This window comes from Zonotrichia albicollis, chromosome Z (genome assembly GCF_047830755.1).
Source record: "Zonotrichia albicollis isolate bZonAlb1 chromosome Z, bZonAlb1.hap1, whole genome shotgun sequence".
Taxonomy (NCBI): domain Eukaryota; kingdom Metazoa; phylum Chordata; class Aves; order Passeriformes; family Passerellidae; genus Zonotrichia; species Zonotrichia albicollis.
In genome coordinates this window covers 51,598,432-51,620,026 of record NC_133860.1, presented here as the reverse complement: position 1 = coordinate 51,620,026, position 21,595 = coordinate 51,598,432, and the positions used below count along the sequence as shown (strand labels likewise).

Here is a 21,595-nt window from a genome sequence, read left to right as displayed (position 1 = left end):
AATTCACAAAGGTAGTTTGGAATTTTGTGTTTACTCTGAACAAATTTGGCTATTTAGCAATGTGTCATATGTCATTGAAACTTCTGTGAGTTCATTAAGGTGTTGATAGAACTATCCTGCATTCCAGCCTGCCTGTCCCCTTATCCCATTTCCAACAGAGGTGTCAACTGTTTAACTGTTTATTGGAGTGTTTAGTTACATGTTCAATTAAATCATTGAAGTACATTGATAAAAATTAACTAGTAATGGAGTACCTCCATGAAAACAGATGGTATGCAGGCAGGCCACCACCCACTTGGAATTGAGTCTGGCAAGGGATATCAGTGGTAAGTACATCAGCCAGGAAAAGGAAGATTAGGGAAAGCGTAGGGCCATTGTTGAAGCAGACAGGTGTCCTGGTGATGGAAGACACAGTTAAGGTGGAATTAGTGAATGCCTTCTTTGCCTCAGTCTTTACTGCTGACGCTGTCCTTCAGGAATCCTAGACCTCAGAGGTAAGGGAGGAAGGCTGAAGAAAGGGGGACTTGGCCCTGATCATAGAGGGTTCAGTTAGAGGTTAACTAGACAGACTTAATGCCCATAGGTCTGCGGGCTCCAGCAGGATGCTTCTGTGGATGCTGAGGTAGATATCCCGTGGCAGATATTGTTACTGAGCCATTCTGCGTTATCCTTGAGAAATGGAGAACAGGAGGTGCCTGGTGACTGGATGAAAGCCAGCATTACATCCATCTTCCAAAAGGGCAACAAGGAGGAACCAGGAAACTACTCGCCAGTCAGCCTCACCATCATTCCTGGAAAGGTGGTGGAACAGATCATTCCAAAGGTTATCACCAAGCACGTACAAGAACTGGTCAGGATGGATTCACCAAGTAGTCAGGATGGCAATTGGGAGTAGACAAGTGGAAATCATACTTTACCATGGCCTTCTGAGATGACATGGCAGGGTAGGTTGGCTAGTGGAGAGCAGTGGATATTGTTTGCTGTTAAAGAAACTTCCCTGTCTGGCTGTTCATGAGACTCTGGCAGAGACAATTCCCAACGTCAGAGGCTTTCACTGTTGGGAGTGAAGCCCTTCACAGTGGGTGGCTCCAGTGAGCTGATGGGTGCCTTGCTTGACTCCTCACACAGCCCACCCTAACATGCACTCAGACCAGTTTCCTCACAGGTCCCAGGTGTCCCATAGCTGTGTCTCACGTGTCTCAGGCCACAAAGCCATTTATTCACAGTGCAGTAACACAGAAACAGCTCGAGCTGGTCCCTCTGGGCAAGACCCCCAGGAAAGGAACCCCAGATCTTTTACAGCCTCAGTCTCCCCACATGCAAGTCTTGCTCTTCCTCCTGAGTCATTAGCTTGTGTCCCCGCTCTCTGTTTCCATCCGCCTAGATGGTGTCACCAATCTTCATCTCCTTTGTTATCCCAAAGGTAGGAATTCCCAGCTCCTGATGTGTCTGTCACCATCCATTCACCTGGCTGCTGTCATCCATATTCATACTCCTTGTTATCCTGAAATTTGGCAGTTCACGGGCTCTCACCCAGAGCTCAGATCTCAGTCATCAGCTTTGGCGTCTATCAGATGGTATCAGCACTACCTTAATTTCAGCAAGGGTTTTGATAACATCCTCATCTTCCATAACATGCTCATAGGTAGGCTCAGGACATGTGGTTTAGAGGAATGTAAAGTGAAGTGAATCAAGTACTGGCTGAAGGCAGAGCTCAGACAGTCATGATCAGTGCAGCAGAGTCCAGCAGGAGGCCTGCAGTCAGTGGTATTGCCAAAGGACCAGTACTGGGACCAATCCTACTCAACTTGTTTATCACTGACCTGGAGGAAGGGATCAAAGGCACCCTCAGCAGGCTTGCTGGTGACTCCAAACTGGGGCAGTGGCTGATCCACCTGAAAGCTCCGCTGCCATTCAATGGCACCTTGATCAGCTGGAGGGTTGGGCAGAGAGAAACCTGGTGAGGCTCAACAAGGGCAAGTGCCAGGTCCTGCACCTGGGGAGGAACATCCCCAAGTGCCAGCACAGCCTGGGGCTGACCTCCTACAGAGCAGCTCTGTGGAAAAGGACCTGGCACTCCTGGTGCATCACAAGCTGCCCATGAGCCACCAGTGCCCCTGTGGCCAGGAGGGCCAATGTCATCCTGGGCTGCATTGGCCAGAGTGTGGCCAGCAGGTCAGGGAGGTGATCCTCCCCCTCCACTCAGCCCTGGTGAGGCCATTCCTGGAGTGCCGTGTCCAGTTCTGGGCTCCTCAGCACAAGGGAGACAAGGAGCTACTGGAGAGGGTCCAGGGGAGAGCCACAAGGATGATCAGGGGTCTGGAGCTCCTCTCTCATGAGGAGATACTCTGGGAACTGGGATTGTTTTGTCTGGAGAAGACTGAGATCTCACCAATACACAGAAATATCTCAAAGGTGGGTGTCAGGAGGGTGGTGCCAGACTCTTTTCAGTGGTGCCCAAAAAAGAGGCAAGGAGCCGTGGCCACAAACTAAAGCACAAGAAGTTCCACCGTAACTTGGGGCAGAAAGTCTTTACACTGAGGGTGGCAGAGCACTGGAACAGCTACCCAAAGAGGTTGTGAAGTCTTCCTCTCTGGAGACACTCAAAATCCAACTGGATACATGTCTGTGTCACGTGCTTTAGGTGACCCTGCCTTGGTGCGGAGGGTTGGACTGGATGATCATCAGAAGTCCTTTCCAATGCTACCTGTGCTGTGATTTAATGAAGTACTTGGAATTTAATATTTAAAATTTAAGAAATAGTGTAATTTATTTGTGCAAAAAAGGTTTCATTTAGAATGGTAGCCGTGTTGCTAGCAACTGATGAGAGTACTTATCAAAGGGTACTTAGAGTACCATTTTATATATGCTTTATGTGAAACAGCTTCAGTATTTCTGTCTTAATAGTTGAGTACTATAGATTGCAAACTGGTATGTTTTCTCTTTCAGGTAAGAATAGTTGAGTTGGAAGTTGGGAACGAAGGAACATTCATCAGGATGGAATTTGTAAAGCAGCATAACCAGAGCAGTGCATTTATGATTCACTTGTATCTTCTCCAAGCATTATCTGCATTGGGAAGTTGCAATCCTTTTGGTCTGCAAGGAGACTCTACTTCAGTCTCCTTGTTTAGGAGTGTCACTTGCCTGCTCTGACACTGCCAGTTTCATATCATTCAGTGTGGCTTTCTATATACAGAACTATAAGCTTATTTTGAACAGCAGATATTGAGTAAATGGCATAACCTAGAAAATGGAAAAATGAGATGTCAAAGGAGAAATAGTGAAATCTGTTAATTTGCTCCTAATCCACATCTCTTACCCCATCCCAACCCTTAACCCAACAGATTGATATTTTTCTTGGTGCTCTACATTCCATTACATTCATCTCTCTTACTGAGATTTCTGGTCTATACTGCCATCAATTCTGCCTTTTGATAGAGGCTGTTCCCTTTTTCTATGCTTCACTGGAGTGCATATTTCTTTAGCTATATTACTGAATAAATGCTTTACAATAAATGCTTTACTACTAAAGTGTAGTAGTGTGTTTGTTAAGTTTATTGTATAGCTCCCCCATTTTGTATTGTTCCCCCCGTTTTATGTAAATGGTTTTGCCCTTCCCAGTTTTCCCGCCATTGGCATTAACTGTCAGTTAAGTTATATAATTCCTCCTCCCCCTTATTCCCTTATATGTTGTTTTGCGGAGAAAAGAAGAAACCTCACAACTTTATAAAAGTTGTAAAGCTCGGTATGTTTATTTACGGCGCCGGACGCACGCAGAGAAAAATTCTCTTCAAAAGGCATGCGTACCCCTGAAAATTTCAGACCTCCTTTTATCCCCCTTCCAAATGCATATGCATACAGTTTCAAAATAAGTTCACACATATTCATCTTGCATGACACTTAGCACCAATTCTTCTTTATCAAAGGAATTTTTAGGTCGGGGCAAATTGACCTTGTGGTCTTTTCTGTTTTTCTTTCTCTGTCTCCTTGCTGTCTCGGCATTCGAGTCTTTCCTTCAGCTTTGGCCGTTTGACTTTTCACCGTTGTCAGACACTTCACCTAATTCAGGACGGATCCCTACTCTGTCTCATTGTGAACTTTTTCTCCTCCCTGAGCCCAGTCAATCACCCCTCCTAACTTTCCAGAATCTTCTTGCTGGGAGTTGTGGTTGGCTGTGGTCCCAGGGCCCCTCCCTTACTTTGTATTCATTGGTTTCCCTTTTATGTCAGTTATGCTAAGTTCATCCCTCCACCTTTCCTTATTGGTTCAGTGTAAACCCCTCCTTTGTACGCCCACCCCCTTTATAACCTCATTTCACCCCCATTTCGTGGTCTCTCCCTGGGGTCTCTCCCTGGTTGTCGTCTTTGGCTTCACATTAAACCTGACTTGACCCCATCGAGAGTCCAGCTCCTTATTCCAGCCATGTTGGCGGTGAGATCGGTCCGCAGGCGAGCACAGCCCGAGGCCCTCAGACATCGAGGGGGGCTCGCTTTGGATTGCAGCGGGGTGTCGGCCTGCCCTCTGCTAGCCAGACACTGACCACCCAGGCCAGGTACACTTGATTTTAACAAGTCCTTGATTTTAACTTCTTGATTTTAACTTGATTTTTCTTGCTACTTGATTTTAACATCACATCATATACAGTATGTTGTGATGTAAAAGGTAATAGACCCTGTGGTAATAGGAGAAAGTACAACTCTAGATTCCAAGAGGAAAACTTACTGTTTTAAAATACTGTCTCCTAACCTAATGTGTTTAGAGGCATTTTAACAACAGTAAAGTTGTTTTAATGTTCTGGATTGTCTTCCTCCTTTCTTCCAAAACAGTTACCTTGGGTTTTAAGAAGAAGCTCCACCTGTATTTGACATCTTCCTTATAAAGAGAATTTGACAGGCTCTGTGAAAAGCCATGTGGGTGGTTGAGGAAGCTGTAATATCTATAACACACATTAGAAGATAAGAGGGAAGTGCTGCTTAATAGCCAAAGGTATTTTCAAACCTAAGTTCTATGATCCTGTTACCACTTAGCTACTGGCTGCCTGGAACAGCTGTGTTCTGTCCACACGTGGACTCTAGAGCTTGGCACTGGTGACTTCACAAACATTGCCCAGGTAGCTAGACGGGCTGTAGACTAGCTACATATAAGGATGCGGATAATAAGATTGTGGCCTATCTTTAGAAAAGTCAAACTGCCTTTTGTGTTGTTACTGCATTGACAGTTTGGGATTAAAAAATGGCAATTAAAAATCTTGAGTTTCCTGTGAAGACCTTGCCTCACATTTTGAGTTACATATAAAAGCAGAATCTTTCCTCCTTGTAGTTAAATATAACAATGTTTGTATTGTAAGTAGTAGCTCTCCTGTCCACTAGTTTGTGTTGGACGCTTAGGTAATTTTTGGTTAGGTTTACATTGGAAATCTATCATAATAAATTTGAAATTCTAGGTAAAATTCTTATTTAGAGCAGTAATTTAATGATTTGTAAGGGGAAATTGAGAACAGCAGGGTATTATGAGCAGCCAGAAATACAACTCTGTATTTCTCTGACTTCTTTAAACCTAGATATTTGCTGAAGATTAATACAGTATTCCTAATGTGCAGTGTTAAATATCTTAAGATACCTATGAGAAGTCCTTGCCCATCAATCCTGGAGAATTCTGTTCTTCCTGAATTTCCTAATCAATAGATTCCTTTGTGTGACTTCCTAAAAGTATGTAATTTGGGCTTCTGAAGTTAGGTGCACTGTATTAAAATTAGCTGAAATACAATGCAAGGTACAGTACCTTGCTTTCATTTCCAGAGGAGAGTATGCAGGAGGAGATAATTTTGTGCAGCACTCCAGAGCAGCCAGTATTTCACACTTTATAGTCACCTATTATTACTGTGTAAGCTCCAAAAGGATAGCTTTATGCACTTCTGTGTTCCTTGGTCTCTTTCATTTTTTTAACTTTGGAATATTATACTTAGGTTTTCTTGCCAGAGCTTATATAAATTGCTCACAAAGGTTTGATGAAGTGCCTGAAATATTTTTCCTCCAAGTTCTATAGTATTTATTATATCATGAGCAATGTGATACACAGAGAGAGTTGGGCCTGTTCAGTCTCAAGAAGAATCAACTGATAGGGAGCTCATCAGTGTCTGTGTCTGAGGGGAGGGTGTCAGTGAATGGACCAGGCTCTGCTTGGTGATGCTGAGCAATAGCACAAGAGTCAACAAACAGATGTGCAGTTAGTTCTATCTGAACATGGGGAACTTTTTTACTGTGCAGTACAGAGCACTGGGAAAGATTGCCCAGAGAGGCTGTGGGGGCCTCCCTCACTGGAAATACTCAAGACCCATCTAGATGTGATCCTGTGCAATGTGCTCTGTGATGACCCTGCCTCAGCAGGGAGGTAGGACCAAATGACCTGCTGTGGTCACTTCTGGCCTGACCCATTCTGTGATTGTATCAAGTGTTATGGTGTCTGGTAGTGGCATATCCAAAGATCAGTTTGTAGCTGTGACAAAACATAAATTGCTCTTAAGTTATATACAGGATAACACATAACTTGGCAGTCTGTACTTTGTATGTTCTCTCTGTACTGAGCATACATCAGTCTCTTTTTATTGAAAAGTAAACCTGAAAGAATGTTTGAAATGTCACTAATTCACTGGACATTGAAAAATGCAAGTACAGTCTTGTGAATTAATTTCTGCAAGTAGTGGGAGAGAATCAGAAGGGTGAAAACTACAAAATTAGTGGTTTGAGCCCAATACCGGCCACTGGGAACAAAATCAACTCTAGCCCAGCCAAAACAGACTGGGGGAAGATAGGATGAATAGGGACTGAAAATATGAGTACTTAGATTAATTTCAGACAGAGAGTCTTTTAGCAAACCTGAATTGCATTCATGGCTTGATAGTTCTTCTTCAGTCTTGTGTGTTGCATCATTTAGAAAAACTTTGGCAGAAATTACTCTATTGGTGATGGCAAAACACTGTAGGAGAGCTCTGTCTTACCCCCTGCAGTGCTAAAGTTCAGCTGGGTTAGCTCCAGTGGGGCGCTGTTTGGAGGTAGCTCTTCTGTATGGGAATGCTTTCAGACCATCCTCCCTGGAGATACGTACCTACACTTCAGTCTGTGTGGAACTGTTCAGCTGTGTCTGCTGATTGTGGATGGGGTTACACCTGGGGAATTCTGTGTGTAACTAGAAAAAAGTATAACTGCAGAGAGTTTGCATATCTTTTTGTCTCTTGTGGGCATTTTATCACTTCTAAATAAGATCTTACTTTGGTTGGTGCTTTTCTGTGGCACAAAGACTAGTTTCTGATTAATTTATGTGTAGGCAGTCATCCCAAAGTGTGAATCTAATCCATAGTCACACATAGGTTTTATGTTTCTGGCAGTCTGTCTGTTGAAGCTGTATACATTTTACTTCTTTGCATGTAGAAATACAGTCAGAGAAAGCTGCAGCAAAGTTTCTCATATGTATTATAAAGTACTCCAGGAGCCAGGACACAATCATTTCACTGGTGTTGGGACATTATCAATTGCTTAAATAGTTGATTTACGCACTTTTTTTTTTTAAGGAGTTTAGTTAATGAGACAAATAGAAACAGTCATTGTTCCAAGAGGCCTTCAGACTAAAATCTAGTGAAGAATTGTATTGACCCATTTATTCACCCTGTTGAGATCCCTCTTGATGGCAACACACGCGTTGGGTGTATCAACCTCTTCTCCCAGTTTTGTGTCATTTGCAAACTGCCTGAAGGTGTGTCATGTATCCCATTATATATGTAATTTATAAAGATCTATATAATAGCTTTTACCCCATTTCCCAGTCATTGGAATCACAGCTGGTGGTGGCCCTCTGGACCTTGTGCCACTGATCACAACTCTTTGAGTCTAGCAGCTCAGAGCATTATTTATTTTGCCTCAGGGTCCACTTACCTGGCCCATGTTTCTGTCAGTTTGTTGATGAGGTTCTTGTGGGTGACAGTGTCAAAAAGCTTATCAAACTCAAGATATGCAGTATCTACTGCTCTGTGCCTCATCCTACAGAAGACTGTACCAAGCCAGTCTTCTTGTAGAAGGTTTTCTGTTTGGCCTAAGCATGATTTCCCTTTCATGCTGACCGCTCCAAATTATCTCCTCCAGCTCACTTGACAGCCAGTATTGGGAACTGATTTTCCAGGATTATTTACTCAACCATCTTTACAAGGACTGAGGTTGAAATCTTTCTTGCCTTTCTTGAAGACATGTGATGAATGATGTTTACTTTCTCCTAAACATAAGGAACCTCTTCTGGTTGTCACAACCTTTTAAACACAGAGAAAATGCCTCAAAATTGCATTACGATACTGCTGTATTTCTTGTGGGTACTCCATGGACCCAAGCGTACCATTTGTTTAAGTGCTGCCTAACCTGTTCCTCTTCCTTGACCCAGTCTTTTCTGTTGATCTCAAGGACATGGGATTGCTTAAAGCTAGTCATACCCGTAAAGACCAGGGCTGAGACTCAGAGACAGTGGTCACACATTGCTTTTCAATGTAGTTTGTGTAGTCAGGGAGCATGAACAGCCAGTTCTTGCAAATCAAAGCTGTTGATCCTGAAGAATGATAAGAGTATTGGTGTGAGCCAAGAAGGGTTTCTTGAGGGTTGATCAGCTGTGCTGGTTATCTTTTTAGGCAGATTTTCTGCAGTAGGAGGAACAATCTGTATGTTAATACTGGTCAGGCAGGTAAACTTTACTCATCACTTTTTTCTAAGTGCTCTTCCTGCTGCTTAGAAGTTTAGATCTGGAAGCCTGTATTAGTCATCAGTTAATATTTCTTGCAATCATTGTTTTTCAGTTAGTGGGAAGTGCTAGTGGTTAGAAAATTGTGACTTTATCAAGGACTTACAGTTTAATGCTCTGGCAGTAATTTTTTCACTTACTGCATAAGTAGGAGGCCTAAATGAATATCTTCCTAAATTTTATTTCAAAATAGAAATTTTGGAAATATTTATATAAAATATAAATATTTTATAAAAATCAAAATGTACCTAATTGTAACGCAAGTGGAATAAGAAAGGATGCTGAAGGCACCTTGTTCATCTGACAGTCCAGGTTACTGCATATATGGTAAAGGGTCACTTAAAGGGGACTTACGAAAAGGATCCTTAATCCCTGTGAGATCAATGACCTTCTTGTTTCTCTCCAAGTACTTACTCCACAAGTAATATTACATTGTCTTCCTGTGGGATAAAAGTCCAAGATAGTGGGGACATTGTATTTGCTGTTGTTTAATGGCCTGAACTTTTTACCAGAAGATGGCAGCAGGCTGACGTTAGTAACCAATATTTCTACTGCTTATTATTGGATAAACTTGATCCATCAGTTCCATGTCCTTGCTGTCCTGGGAGCCCAGAGCTGGTGCAGCCCTGCAGGTGGGCTCTCAGCAGAGCAGAGCAGAGGGGCAGAATCCCCTCCCTCCCCTGCTGCCCACGCTGCTCTGGATGCAGCCCAGGACACGTTTGGCTCTCTGGGCTGGCAGTGCCCATGGCTGGGTCATGTCCAGCCTCTCATCCCCCAGCACCCCCAAATCCTTCTCCCCAGGGCTGCTCTGCATCTGTTCATCCCCAGCCTGTGTTGGTGCTGGGGCTTGCCCTGACCCATCTACAGCACCTTGCACTTGGTCTTGGTAAACATTATGAGGTTCCCACTGGCCCAATTCTTGAGCTTGTCCAGGTCCCTCTGAATGGCATCCTGTCCTTCATTTGTCAGCCACATCACTCATCTTGGTGTCACTTGCAAATTTGCTAAGAGTGCACTTGATGCCTTTGACTATGCCATTAATAATGATATTAAATAACACCATTCCCCATACAGAGCGCTGAGGAACTCTGCTTGTCTCTTGGATTGCTGGGCTGTTTATTTTTCTCAGCTTTGTTACTTCCCAGTCTTGATGCTTAGAAATCCTCATACTCACACTCTGCCCATTACCCTGATGGAATTGAGTTCAGGGGCTTTTCCCTGCTCCTTGGAGAATGATGTTTGAAGTGTTTGTCCACAGAAGGAACTCATGAATTCATAAGTAGGAATCTGATCCTTTAAAATGGATCTGAGAGCTTCCCTCTCTTCAAATGGTGGCTGTTGCCTGATGTGGATGCTTACTTTCTATGTCATCTGAGGCAGCATCTTGAGTAATACCACTGTTGTCTTTGCTGAGTCAAAGAAGAGACCTAAGAGAAGACAATGGCTATTGAAGTCTTACCAGCTAACACCACCCATTTGTCCTCAGCGAATCCTTTAGTCTGGAAAAACCCCAGAAACATCAAGCCCAGCCATTAACTTAGCCAGGTCTACCAGTAAATGCTATTCCTAAGAGCCACACCTACATGGCTTTTAAATACCTCCAGGAGTGGGGAATTCAACCATGTCCCATGGGCAGCATGTTCCAGTCTTTTACAACCCTTTCTGTAGAGAAATTCTTCTTAATATCCATTCTAAATCTCCACTGGTGCAACTTGGGACCATTTCTTGTCATTCTCTCAAGGAGAAAAGACTCACCCCCAGCTGGCCACACCCTTCTTGCAGGTAGTTACAGAGAGTGATAGGGTCACCCCTGAGCCTCCCCTTCTCCAGTATAAACAACCCCAGCTGCCTGAGCCACTCCTCCTAGGACTTGTGCTTCAGACTTTTCACCAGCTCCATTGTCCTTCTCTGGACGCATTCCAGCAATTCAGTGTCTTTCCTGTAGTGAGTGTAGTATGTGGGATTCAGTATATATGGGAAGTATATGTCCAATTGTGTCAGGAACCCACGTCTTAAGAAAGGAACCCACTTGCTGCGGCAGCTACGTCCAGATATGGACAACACTGGACAAACCAGACCAGTGAAGAGCTTTTTGCTTTTATTTCCAGCACATCAGTCTCAGAACATTGTTAGACAATGGAGACAGGATGTTAACAGCTCGCTGATCCACAGGGAATGCCAGAGAAGGTGGGGTGATAAGGAATGACATAAAACTATATCAGTCTAGATTTCAGCCAATCATACATAGAACAACACATATCGACAAGCATTCTATCCAATCTTATAAAACACACGTAATGGTAGTTAAAACAAAGACTGGTTCATAAGAGACAAAGAACAGAGCTCTATTCATGCTAACCTTCCAAAGATATACATTAAATAACCTTGTTGCCATCCTTAAGCCAATTCTACAGAGGCCTATTGTTGTTTGTCAGGTATGCTCTACTGCTTGGGAAACTTTGCTGTATTTGCAATGCTAACAAAACTTCAGTCTGAGGCCTGTACTTTTTTAACCATTTCCTAAAAACCCTCTAACTTTAGGGATTCCAACATAGTGTAGTGAGTACACTCACTACTTACTACTCTTGCAGTGAGTAGTGAGTGTAGCCCAAAAGTGAGCACAGAGCGGCCTCACCAGTGACGAGCATGGGCCATGATCCCTGCCCTGGCCCTGCTGACCACACTGTTGCTGGTACAGGCCAGGATGCCACTGGCCTTCTTGGCCACCTGGGCACAGCTGGCTCGTGTTCAGCCAATGTTGACCTGCATCCTTGAGTTCTTTGCCTTGGGCACCGTTCCAGGCACTCGCCCCAGCCTGCAGCACTGCCTGGGCTGTTGTAACATGTCAGGTCCCCAGAGGACAGTCCTGCACCTCCTGCTCTGAGGGAGCCCATGTTCTCAGCACTCATGGGCTGAATTATGGCAAAACAACGCTGTGTGATTAATTTAAAAGTTTTACTTATGGTAGGAACGATCTAAATCTTATGGTAAATTGAGAGGTCTGTGGCAGCAATGATTTAAACTTTTCTGGACAGTCACAGATGAAACCTTTCTGAACAACGGTGATTTTTGAACTGCCTGCAGCAGCAGTGATTCAAAGTTTTTAAGCAGAGGAAGAAAGGAAGAGGGAGAGTTAGGAAAGTAGAAGTAAAGAAAACAGATCTGTGTTACCACCAGGGCGCCAGTACTGCCTCTAGTCTCTTTCCTCTGGATGGCAGGTGCATGGATGATGGATGCATACCCTCACTTCTCCCTGTCACACCATTTATAGACTGGTCCCTGCAGGTGCTTCTTGTTATTCCCAAACTTTTCAGAAGGGTTTAAATGGTCTCATGGTTTCAAATCTGTTCTTAAAAATAGTTACCCAAGATAAGGAAGCTGGTCCCAGGGATGCACTATGCTGCTTCTGCAAGACCCTCTTTTCTAACCACATCTTATCTGTTGGCATGGTAACATTCCTTTTCTCTTCTGTCAAATGTTTGAGACATTAGCTCTTTCAGGTTAAGTCTTTCAGGTTTTCAGTCTCTCACACGGATGAAGGGCAGGACCTGGCATTTGGCCTTGTTGAACTTCATGCCATTGGCCTTAGCCTATAGGTCCTGCCTGTCCAGATCCCTCTGCAGAGCCTTCTGACCTTCTGGCAGATCAACACTCCTGCCCAGCTTGGTGTCACCTGCAAACTGAGTAAAGTTGCACGCAATTCCTTTGTTCACATCATTCATAAAGATACCAAGCAGGGCTGACCCCAATACTGAGCCCTGGTGAGCACCACTGGTGGCTGGGCTCCAGCTGGACCTAACTTCATTCACCAACACTCTTGGGACCCAGCCATCCAAGCAGTTCTTTACCCAGTAAAGAGAGCACCTGTCCAAGCCAGGAACATCCAGTTTCTCAGGAGAATGCTTTGGGAGATGGCATCAAAGGCATTACAAAAGCCCGGGCAGACACATCCACAGCCTTCATCAACGAACCACATCACCTTGTCATAGAAAATAATCACTTTGGCCAAGCAGGACATGGGACCTGTGTTTCACAAATCCAGGCTTTATCTCTGGTTGTCTTGCACTTGCCTTAGAATGACATTCCAGATTATCTACTTTGTGGCTCCTCTGACACCAAGATCAGGCTAACAGGCCTGTAGCTCCCCATATCCTCCTTCCTGCCTTTCTTATAGTTGGGGGTAATAATTTGCTAACCTCCAGTCTTTTGTGACCTCCTTGGTTAGCCAGGGTGGCCTGTAAATGATGGAGAAGTGGCTTAGTGATGACTTCTTTCAGCTCTCGCAGAACCCATTCTGATGTAGAACTCTGTTGGAGATTTTTTCAGGGATGACCTAGAAGGCAGCTATGAGGAGCAGATTCTCACAGCCTGTTTCTGTGAACAGCAGAGGTTCTCAGGTTATTTTTAACTACAGGTAAAAGTGACAAGCATGAAGGCCTTGAGAGCCTTGCACATCAGAGTTCTCAGGCAGCTTTCTCATAACAAGTGGATATTCTATCTTTGGCTGTTTTGGGAAAGCAAGAATAATTTTGAGAACCCAAATCTTGGTATTGAAAACATAAGGAGGGGTTGGTATGTTATCTCTGACCTATTGTGAGCTCAGATTTTGCAATATGCATGAACTTGATTAACACTGTTATAAAAGGTGACTGATTGATTAATAAATCGGAGTCGATGGCTGACCAACACAAGGTGGGTCGTCTCCCTTCCAACTTCAATAGAACTCTGCTGACTCCATCCCCTTCTCATACTTCCAGAAAACACTTCATCACTGTGGTAAAGTACTGCCTACCTGTGATCCATTTCTTGGCTCTGGTACATATTGACTGTTTTAAATATGGAACTGGGCAGTGACTGGCTTGGAAAGACCCTCTCCATTACTGGGCTCTCCCTGCTGCTGAGGATGGTGAATGTCTGTTGTGTTCCAGCTTGTCTCCCTGAGCCTTCTTAAAAAATAAATTTGCTTCAGATTGCTGAAAACAGCATGCCGACTGGCTGGAAAATGTGTGGCATCTACATAAGGACCCCTTGATGTTCTTGGTTATTTTTTACTTCCGAATTTCTGTTCTTACCACTATACCTAATACTTTGCAAAGTGAATTCTCTCTTGTGCTTTACACGAACTTTTGAGCGCCTTGTATATTTTGCTAAAATGTATCACTAATACAGTGTATTCAGAGGCTCAGGCTCCTGCCCAATCATCATCACTCCAGAAGCAAAGTGCAATATTAATACTTTAATAGCTCCTATACTGACTGCTTCTCCTGGCTGACTGCCAATGGTCTAAACAGATATGCACACAGTGGGGAAAGTACTTCTGAGGTAAGCAAGTGAATTTCCTTGTGCCAGGCAACAGACTCTCTGCCCTGTACCAAAGGATTTGGGCAGTGAAATAGGTTCAGGATGATGAATGTTGGAAGGTCAAGTTTTCTTCTCAGTCTTGTTGTGGTTCTGCAAGGTTGCCTGAGAGTTAAGTAACACTACCCCAGCATCTTAAGTAGCTCTTTTAAAGCAAAAGCTGAGAAAAAGCTGACTGGCCATGCTGATGTTGCCTTGCCCAACTGGTGTTTTGCTGTAAAACTGTTCTGATGTTACCTCTCCAGCCTGGTCTGGGAAGGCTCTTGTTGCCTCTCTCCTTTGTTTCCTATGCACAGTAGATAGCCTGCTATAATTATTGCCCTTTAAAAGGAGTTATGTATTCTGGTGTAATTCCACTGTAAAACTGAGAGATGGGTGGAAAGAAGGGGAAACCTGGCCTGGCTGGGGTTATCAAGAGCTGCCTCTGTTCTTTTTGCAGCATGTTTTAAAATGTAAAAGGCTTGTGTATTTCACTAAGTGCTTGCATCATATCCAAACTTTCTTAGCTGGGGGAGGTGAGGGGAAGTATTCAATTCTTTGTGTGTCCAGAAAAAGGAGCACATTTTTTTCTGGAACAAAAAAGAAATAATGAAATTATTCTTCACAGGAGAGATTACATAGCACATGAAGTGTTGCCACAGAAACCTAAACCATCTGAAAAGCATGTCAAGAGACATGAGAATACAGATTTGACCTCCACTTACCTCCTCCTACACTATGTCTCAAGTATCATCATGTCTGTCCTGGAGGATGAGGAGACATACCCCCAGGACCAAGATGGATATAAGAACCACTTACAAAGGTAAGCTGCCCCTGCAGCTTTGTTCAGGACTTCACAGATAACTCCACTTTGAAGAAGACAGATCCAAAGACTGTGCAGTTTTTATTCCTTCTCTATATGTATGCTAGCATGCTGTGCAGGAATCATGCAGACAGAAGTAGGTAGTTGGTAATACAGCACTAATGGTAGCATTGAGATCTCTCTGTATTCACCTCCTTTCCATACCTAACAGGCCTACAGGAATCCTCGGTAGAAACAGGGCCATGGGAATTCCTGTATGTTGATCCCACAACAGGATCTTTATATTTAGGATGTACTGAACATATTCCTGGTACTGCATAGCTGATCCACACATTCAGTGGATAAGGCATGTGTAAAATATACAGAATTTTCTAGGTCTGAGGAGCTCATGAAGCATGAGACCCTTTTTGTGTTTGCTGTGGATTTATTCTGTGAATGTACAAGAGATGCATACAAGAAGCACAGACACAATGCACGAGCTCTACTGCTGGTGAAACAGGTAAGCTGTGCATCTAACTATGTCCTTGTTTCTCAGTTGCACTAACTTGGTGGCTTGTTTCTCTGGGAGCTTTTCCCCTCCTCTTCAGCAGCACTAATTGTCTTCCCTGTGCACTGGGAGAAAACTTTCATTTGCACAGTTAGAGCAACCCTCCTAGTTTTGGTAGGAAGTCATAAAAAAAAAGTCAGAGGGTTTTACCTCTCCTCTGATCACCTTTCTGCTAGCTAACATGGATAGGCAGATAAACCGTTTTGTGTGTTTCTGTATTTCATTTTATTATACTGTGCAAATATAATAGCTTATGACTGGTGCTTATTACTGCAGATTTGTCCCAATGTACACAGACAATATTTTCTTGGAAGTGAAAATGATCAAAGAACTTGGGGAATAAAAGGCATGTGAATGCATCATTAAAATTACCTGGCTGAAATGATTGAAAGTTGTACTTTATTCTAACTGCTGCATGTTTGCAGCTGCATGTTTGCACCGGCATAAACTGCAGTTTGTACATCAAACGCACAGGAAATATCCATTTAGAATTTGTGAAGACTATGACCCACAGGTGCAGAATATCCATATCTACACATTTTTGAACACTTTGTTTTGCATAGGCAATGTCACCAGATGGTATTCATTGGAATAACTTTGGTGAAACCAATAAAAAAAGGTGCTATATGCAAGGTGGGGATGTGTCCTTCTGTGTTTAGATATCCTTAACCTCTCCATATCTGAAACATATGTATATTTTGGTCTTTTTTCAGTGTTTAGGTCAGCACCTTAAGTGTAACTCCAGAGCCCTAATAAAAGGTATCACAGCCACATTTGGTTACAATTTACAGTATTTTTCCGAACACTGCAAATGGAAATTTTTGTCCAAGCCCCCTCAAAGATCGAGTTGCATACTGAATAAATTCTCTTAAAGGCCCAGATTCAACAAAAATTGCAAGTTTTCATTGCACCACTCTCTAAGAATTGCTAGGTTTTAGTGGTCCCTGCTGTCATGGCTTAACCCCAGGCTGCAGCCAAGCCCCAGGCAACCACTCGCTAACTCCCCTGCCAGCAGGATCAGGGAGAGAATCAGAAGGGTAAAAGCTGGAAAACATTGGGTTGAGATAAAGACAGTTTAATAGGGAAAGCAAAAACAGTGCACAAAACCAATGCAAACCAAGGAATTAATTCACTGCCTCCCATGGGCAGGCAAGGTGTTGAGCCATCAAGAGGAGAGCAGAGCTCCATCACAGGTGACAGTGATTTGGGAAGACAAACACCCTCACTCCAAATGCCTGCCCACAATCCCCTTTCCCCGCTTTATGTACTGAACATGATGCCATGTGGTCTGCAGTGTCCCTTTGGTCAGTTTGGGTCACCTCCCTGGCTGTGTCTCCTCCCGACCTCCCAAGCACCCCCAGCTTCCTCACCAGCATGGAGTACAAAAAAGCAGGGCGGTGTGTAAGCCCTGCTCAGCAATAACATAAATATCTCTGTATTATCAACTCTTGTGTTCAGCACCAATCCAATACACAGCACTACACCAGCCACTGTGAAGAAAGTTATCTCCACCTCAGCCAAGTGTTTAGAACATTGTATTCAATTAATTATCATAACTAAAATATTGGAACAGCATCTAAAATAGTGCTGCTCTGGTATTAAGTTACCTTTCCTACTGTATTGTCACGTTCTTTCCCACTGAACACATCATATACCAAATGACACTGTAGGGTTAAGTTGTTGCTATTGCTTGTCACAGTTCATGTCAGATGACTTTGCAACTTAAAGTTTCAAAATTCTCATCTCCTCCAGGCTACACATGTTTCTGTGTACACATTAGCTGTTTCTGCCTATCTTCAGATATGTAATCTAATTTTAATTAAGTCTTGCTTGGTCATAAGGAGATGTGCCTAACCCTCCAACAACATATGGTTCATATCCTGAATTCCCTCCTGTACCCCCTAATGTTTTCAAGATTGTCTACATGGGAAACTATTAATATCTACGGTTAAGAATTAGAGTTGAAATAAAACTGTAACATATTTTGAAGGAATAGTAGCACTGCTGGCTTACACTAAGTAAAATAAATTCATAACGCCTATGAGGTCTCTAAACGTGTAGAGCTTATAAATTTAAAAGATTGAAGACAGATGGACTTGCTTATCATACTTTGAATATTTTGCAAGAGCTGTGGTTGCATCCAAAATGCACAGAGTGTTCTCCAACAAAGATGGTGGGAGAACCTGAAAAGTTTTTTGGTAGCTCTTGGTTGGCAGCTGAAATGTGAGATCTCTGAACAAACCTCCTCTTAGAGGTGGTCTGAATCTCATTAGCTTCTCGCTTTGTAACACTTTATTAATGCATTTCCTGTAAAAACACATCTGTCTATGTTCTGGTTCACCCTGTTGGACTGTTTCTCCAGGAAAATCATGTACCCTAGGCATGGGCACACGGTCAGCATCTCACCATTGTGGTGGTGCCTGGACATCTCCTACTTCCCAAGGGAAACAGGAGCGCCAAATTCTGATTGGATTGAAGAATTCAAATATCCTGATACAAATACCCTAATGGTATCATTTACTCTATAGTGCTTTGACATCTAGACTTCCTTCCTGTGCAGAGTCAGTTGGAAGCCTATTTGCCTCACGATTCTTAGTGTGGTGTGAAAGGAAGGAAAATTATAAAAAGAAAACAAAAACCACCCCTTGGGTTGGATCCAAGACTATTTCATTTCAGCTTCCTACCAGTAACCATAATGGTCTCTAGGGAAAGTTGCACAAAATTACTAGTAAGGGGAAAAAACTATGGTCTTCCTCAGTGCTGGTCAAAGAGTTAGGCAGTTTTGCAATGGATTCCTAGTGTGACAGCACAAATCTTTTCAGATTACAGGGCCTCATTTATTTCCCTGATATCCTGTCAAGAAAGGAACATATGAATGTCCCTAAAATACCACCTAAAATGTTTTCTTAGTCATAAATTTGGATTCAAGATTTCTGGAATACGGGCTATTCCTGCAATATAATTCAGTGTTTCACATTAGTGCAGACTTATTCTGCAAATTTCAGCACAGTTTTTCTAATAAGGAAGAATTGGGTCAGAGTTGCAAGTTCTTTCTCAGTTTCTGTTTGTTCTGAGAGCAGGGGCATCAGGGAGAGCAAAGCCAAGGGCCGAGGAGATGCCACAGAGCAGAGCTTGCTCACACCAAGATGAGCTGCAAGCCTCTGAACCTGGCAAACCAGAGGCAGCATTCCAGCTGAGCAGCGGAGGAATCGGGTCGGCCACCAGGCCAAGTGAGAAGGTAAAAAGAGGAGGGGTGGCACTGCAGCTCCGCCTTCAGAGTGGATGTGTGGTTCTCCTTGTCCTAGAGATGCTGTGAGAGACATCCAAACCTCCTGCAGACACAGGCATGGTCTGTGCCCAAAGCCAGCCACAGCACAGCAGCAGGAAGGTGTTTGAAGTAGCTACATGCCACACCTCCATAGTTCCTGGTTACTGAGCATGAGGATGGCACCCACTCGGCTACCTGCAGAAAATGTCTCTGTGAGGCAGAGAATACAATTGAATCTTCCCTCGTGGTATTTCATGGTCTCTGTAGGCATGAGTGGGTACAGGTCTGTTTGATTCAACTTTCTGTGTAGATGCACAGCGTTTCGGGGTGTAACACAGTAGTGTATAATGTATTCTACAGCTGCTCTTTGAATAAGAGTAGTGAAACATTACACCACAAACAAATATTTATTGAAATGGAAAGTGTAATGATCATAATATTGATATATGGCTGGACTTGTCAAAGGATTTCAGCTGAGCATTTCAATATGATTCCTTTTTCATTTCAGGTGACTGTGTGTTACAGAATGAACCAAGACAGAGCAGATCAGACCAAACAATGGGTTTGCTCCATCAAAAGAGAAATTTTACCACAGAACCATTGTCCAGAATGACAGTTTCTACAGGGGACTTGTTGCCACTCAAAGCTGTAAACCTCTGAATCCAGGCCAGAAAAACAAGGCTCCCTTTGAGTACATAACCAATTACAGGATGAATTATGGATGGGCAGAGTCCAATAAGATGACGTTTAACAAGTCCAAGTACTGAGTCCTGTGTTTTGGGCACAATAACCCCCTGCAGCATTACAGGCTGGGGATGGTGTGGCTGGACAGGGCCCAGAAAGGACCTGGGGGTGCTGGTGACAGCCGGCTGGACATGAGCCAGCAGTGTGCCCTGGTGCCAAGAAGGCCAATGGCTCCTGGCCTGTGTCAGGAACAGTGTGGCCAGCAGGAGCAGGGAGGTCACCCTTGCCCTGTACTGCACTGGTGAGGCCTCACCTCGAGTGCTGTGTCCAGCTCTGATTCCTCAGTTTGGGAAGGACCTTGAGACGCTTGAGCGCATCCAGAGGAGGCAGCGAGGCTGGAGAGGGGCTGGGAACACAAACCCTGTGAGGAACGGCTGAGGGAGCTGGGGTGGCTCAGCCTGGAGAAAAGGAGACTCACAGGTGACCTTTTCACTCTCTGCAATCTCCTGAAAGGTGGTTGCAGCCAGGTGGATGTCAGTCTCTTTCTCCAGGCAGCAACTGACAGAACAAGAGGTCACAGTCTAAAGCTGTGCCAAGTGAAATATAGGTTGGATATTAGGAAATTTTTTTTTAATGGAAAGAGTGATAAAGTACTGGAATGGTCTGCCAGGGGAGGTGGTGGAATCACCATTCCTGGATGTGTTTAAAAAAAGGTTGGATGTGGCACTTGGGGCCATGGTTTAGTTGAGGTGTTAGGGCATGGATTGCACTCGATGATCTTCAAGGTCTCTTCCAAATTAGTGATTCTGTGATGTGCCATCTCCTCTGGTGAAACATTATGTCCATAAAATTCAGATATACAAGGTCAATTATGTTTCATTTGATGGTCTCACTACACACAAATTTTCCTACCAGGGGTGGGCTGGTCAGCCAGCTAAGATTCCAAAACCATACCAGACAAAACCAGCCCCTGTCTTCTTTTCTCCACTACAACTGAATTTCAGGAAAGACACAAAGCTTGACTACAGCCTCCTGTATTCACCAGAAAACCTGATATTTATCTTCCTCCACTGGAGAAAATGGACATTCACACCAATACTTGGACACATTGGAAGCACCTAAATGAAAAGCAAGCCAAAATGTGTAGATCTTTGGCCCAGCTTAATAAAATTACTGAGCCATTTAACAGCTCTTCTACAGTGAAGGAAGACTATAAGCCTTGGCTATGAAATGGACTAAAACCCATCACTGATGCTCCAGACTTTCCCAGCAAAACCAATAGATTTCTTGGCTACATTTTGGACCCATCATGGACCTCATTCTCTCACAGTTATGTAAACCTACAAGCCTGTCTGGTCAGGCCCAAAGCATCACAGTCTCCCAGATGCTAAAACAACCTACACTGCCAGTTACACACCAAAGGGCTTTGCTAGATGCCTGGCCCCTTACAAAGACCCATCCCAGTTACATCTTTGAGAAAACTGATGCTGACAGCTTGATTTTGTTTGGTAAACAAACTTCTTATAAACCAGTTGCTGTTTTCATATTTGGAGAACTCCTAAAATAAACTTAATTCCCTGGCACTGACTCTTTCTGGTCATACAAGTGAAGAAAATAAAATCCAGGGAAAAGACATTGATTTTTGTTTCTCTGTATTTTTTTTTATTTTTTTCCTACCTAACTCTTGATTATTGATTGAGAGAGGTCCTCCTCCTGAGACGGTAATAGAAAGATCTCTTAGTAATAAACTTTATTATGGATGAAAAGGGCTCCATAAAAACAGAGGTGGAACAGGCAAATTGCCTGACGTGAAGTCACATGTAAAAGTCATTGCTGGATAACAGAGTCTGATATCTGGCCTTTTCCTATATTCCCATCAAAGACACATACAAAAGGTACAATTACCATATAAATATTATTGCATATTGCACCTTCATAAATTGTGTCACTGTGCTGTCCAGAACTAGGCTATCAGATGGGAGGTTTGTGTGCCAAAGATGCCACCCCAGGCTGACGTCTTGTAAGAGAACTTTTTCAGTAAAAGCTCCTCACTTCAGGGTTCTGGATAGGTACCAGAAACATCAAAGAGTTGAAATTGTCACATGTTGCTGTAGCTCAGAGTTGCATTATGTTTTGAATAAAGCCATTATTAAGATTCTGA

The 21,595-nt window shown here is 43.5% G+C and overlaps 2 protein-coding genes across 9 annotated transcripts in view; both read left to right on the top strand.

Moving 5' to 3' along the window:
• HAUS6 (HAUS augmin like complex subunit 6) overlaps window positions 1-14,879 on the top strand; it is a 31,729-nt gene extending 16,850 nt beyond the window's left edge. For 7 of the 8 annotated variants that reach the window (XM_026795777.2, XM_014269809.3, XM_005490951.4 and 4 more), the window contains one exon: window positions 2,950-3,531. The gene's annotated coding sequence lies outside the window, so the exon portion shown is untranslated. Of the gene's footprint in view, window positions 1-2,949; window positions 3,532-14,740 lie in introns of those variants that run through there. The other variant, XM_026795776.2, reaches the window with a different exon arrangement.
• On the top strand, window positions 1,725-21,595 carry SAXO1 (stabilizer of axonemal microtubules 1). The gene is given in 9 exon segments (XM_074533607.1): window positions 1,725-1,960; window positions 14,741-14,935; window positions 15,311-15,434; window positions 18,563-18,676; window positions 19,287-19,467; window positions 20,246-20,395; window positions 20,398-20,692; window positions 20,694-20,892; window positions 20,894-21,595. Coding segments are annotated over 9 exon segments (1,602 nt in total). The 3' UTR covers window positions 21,002-21,595.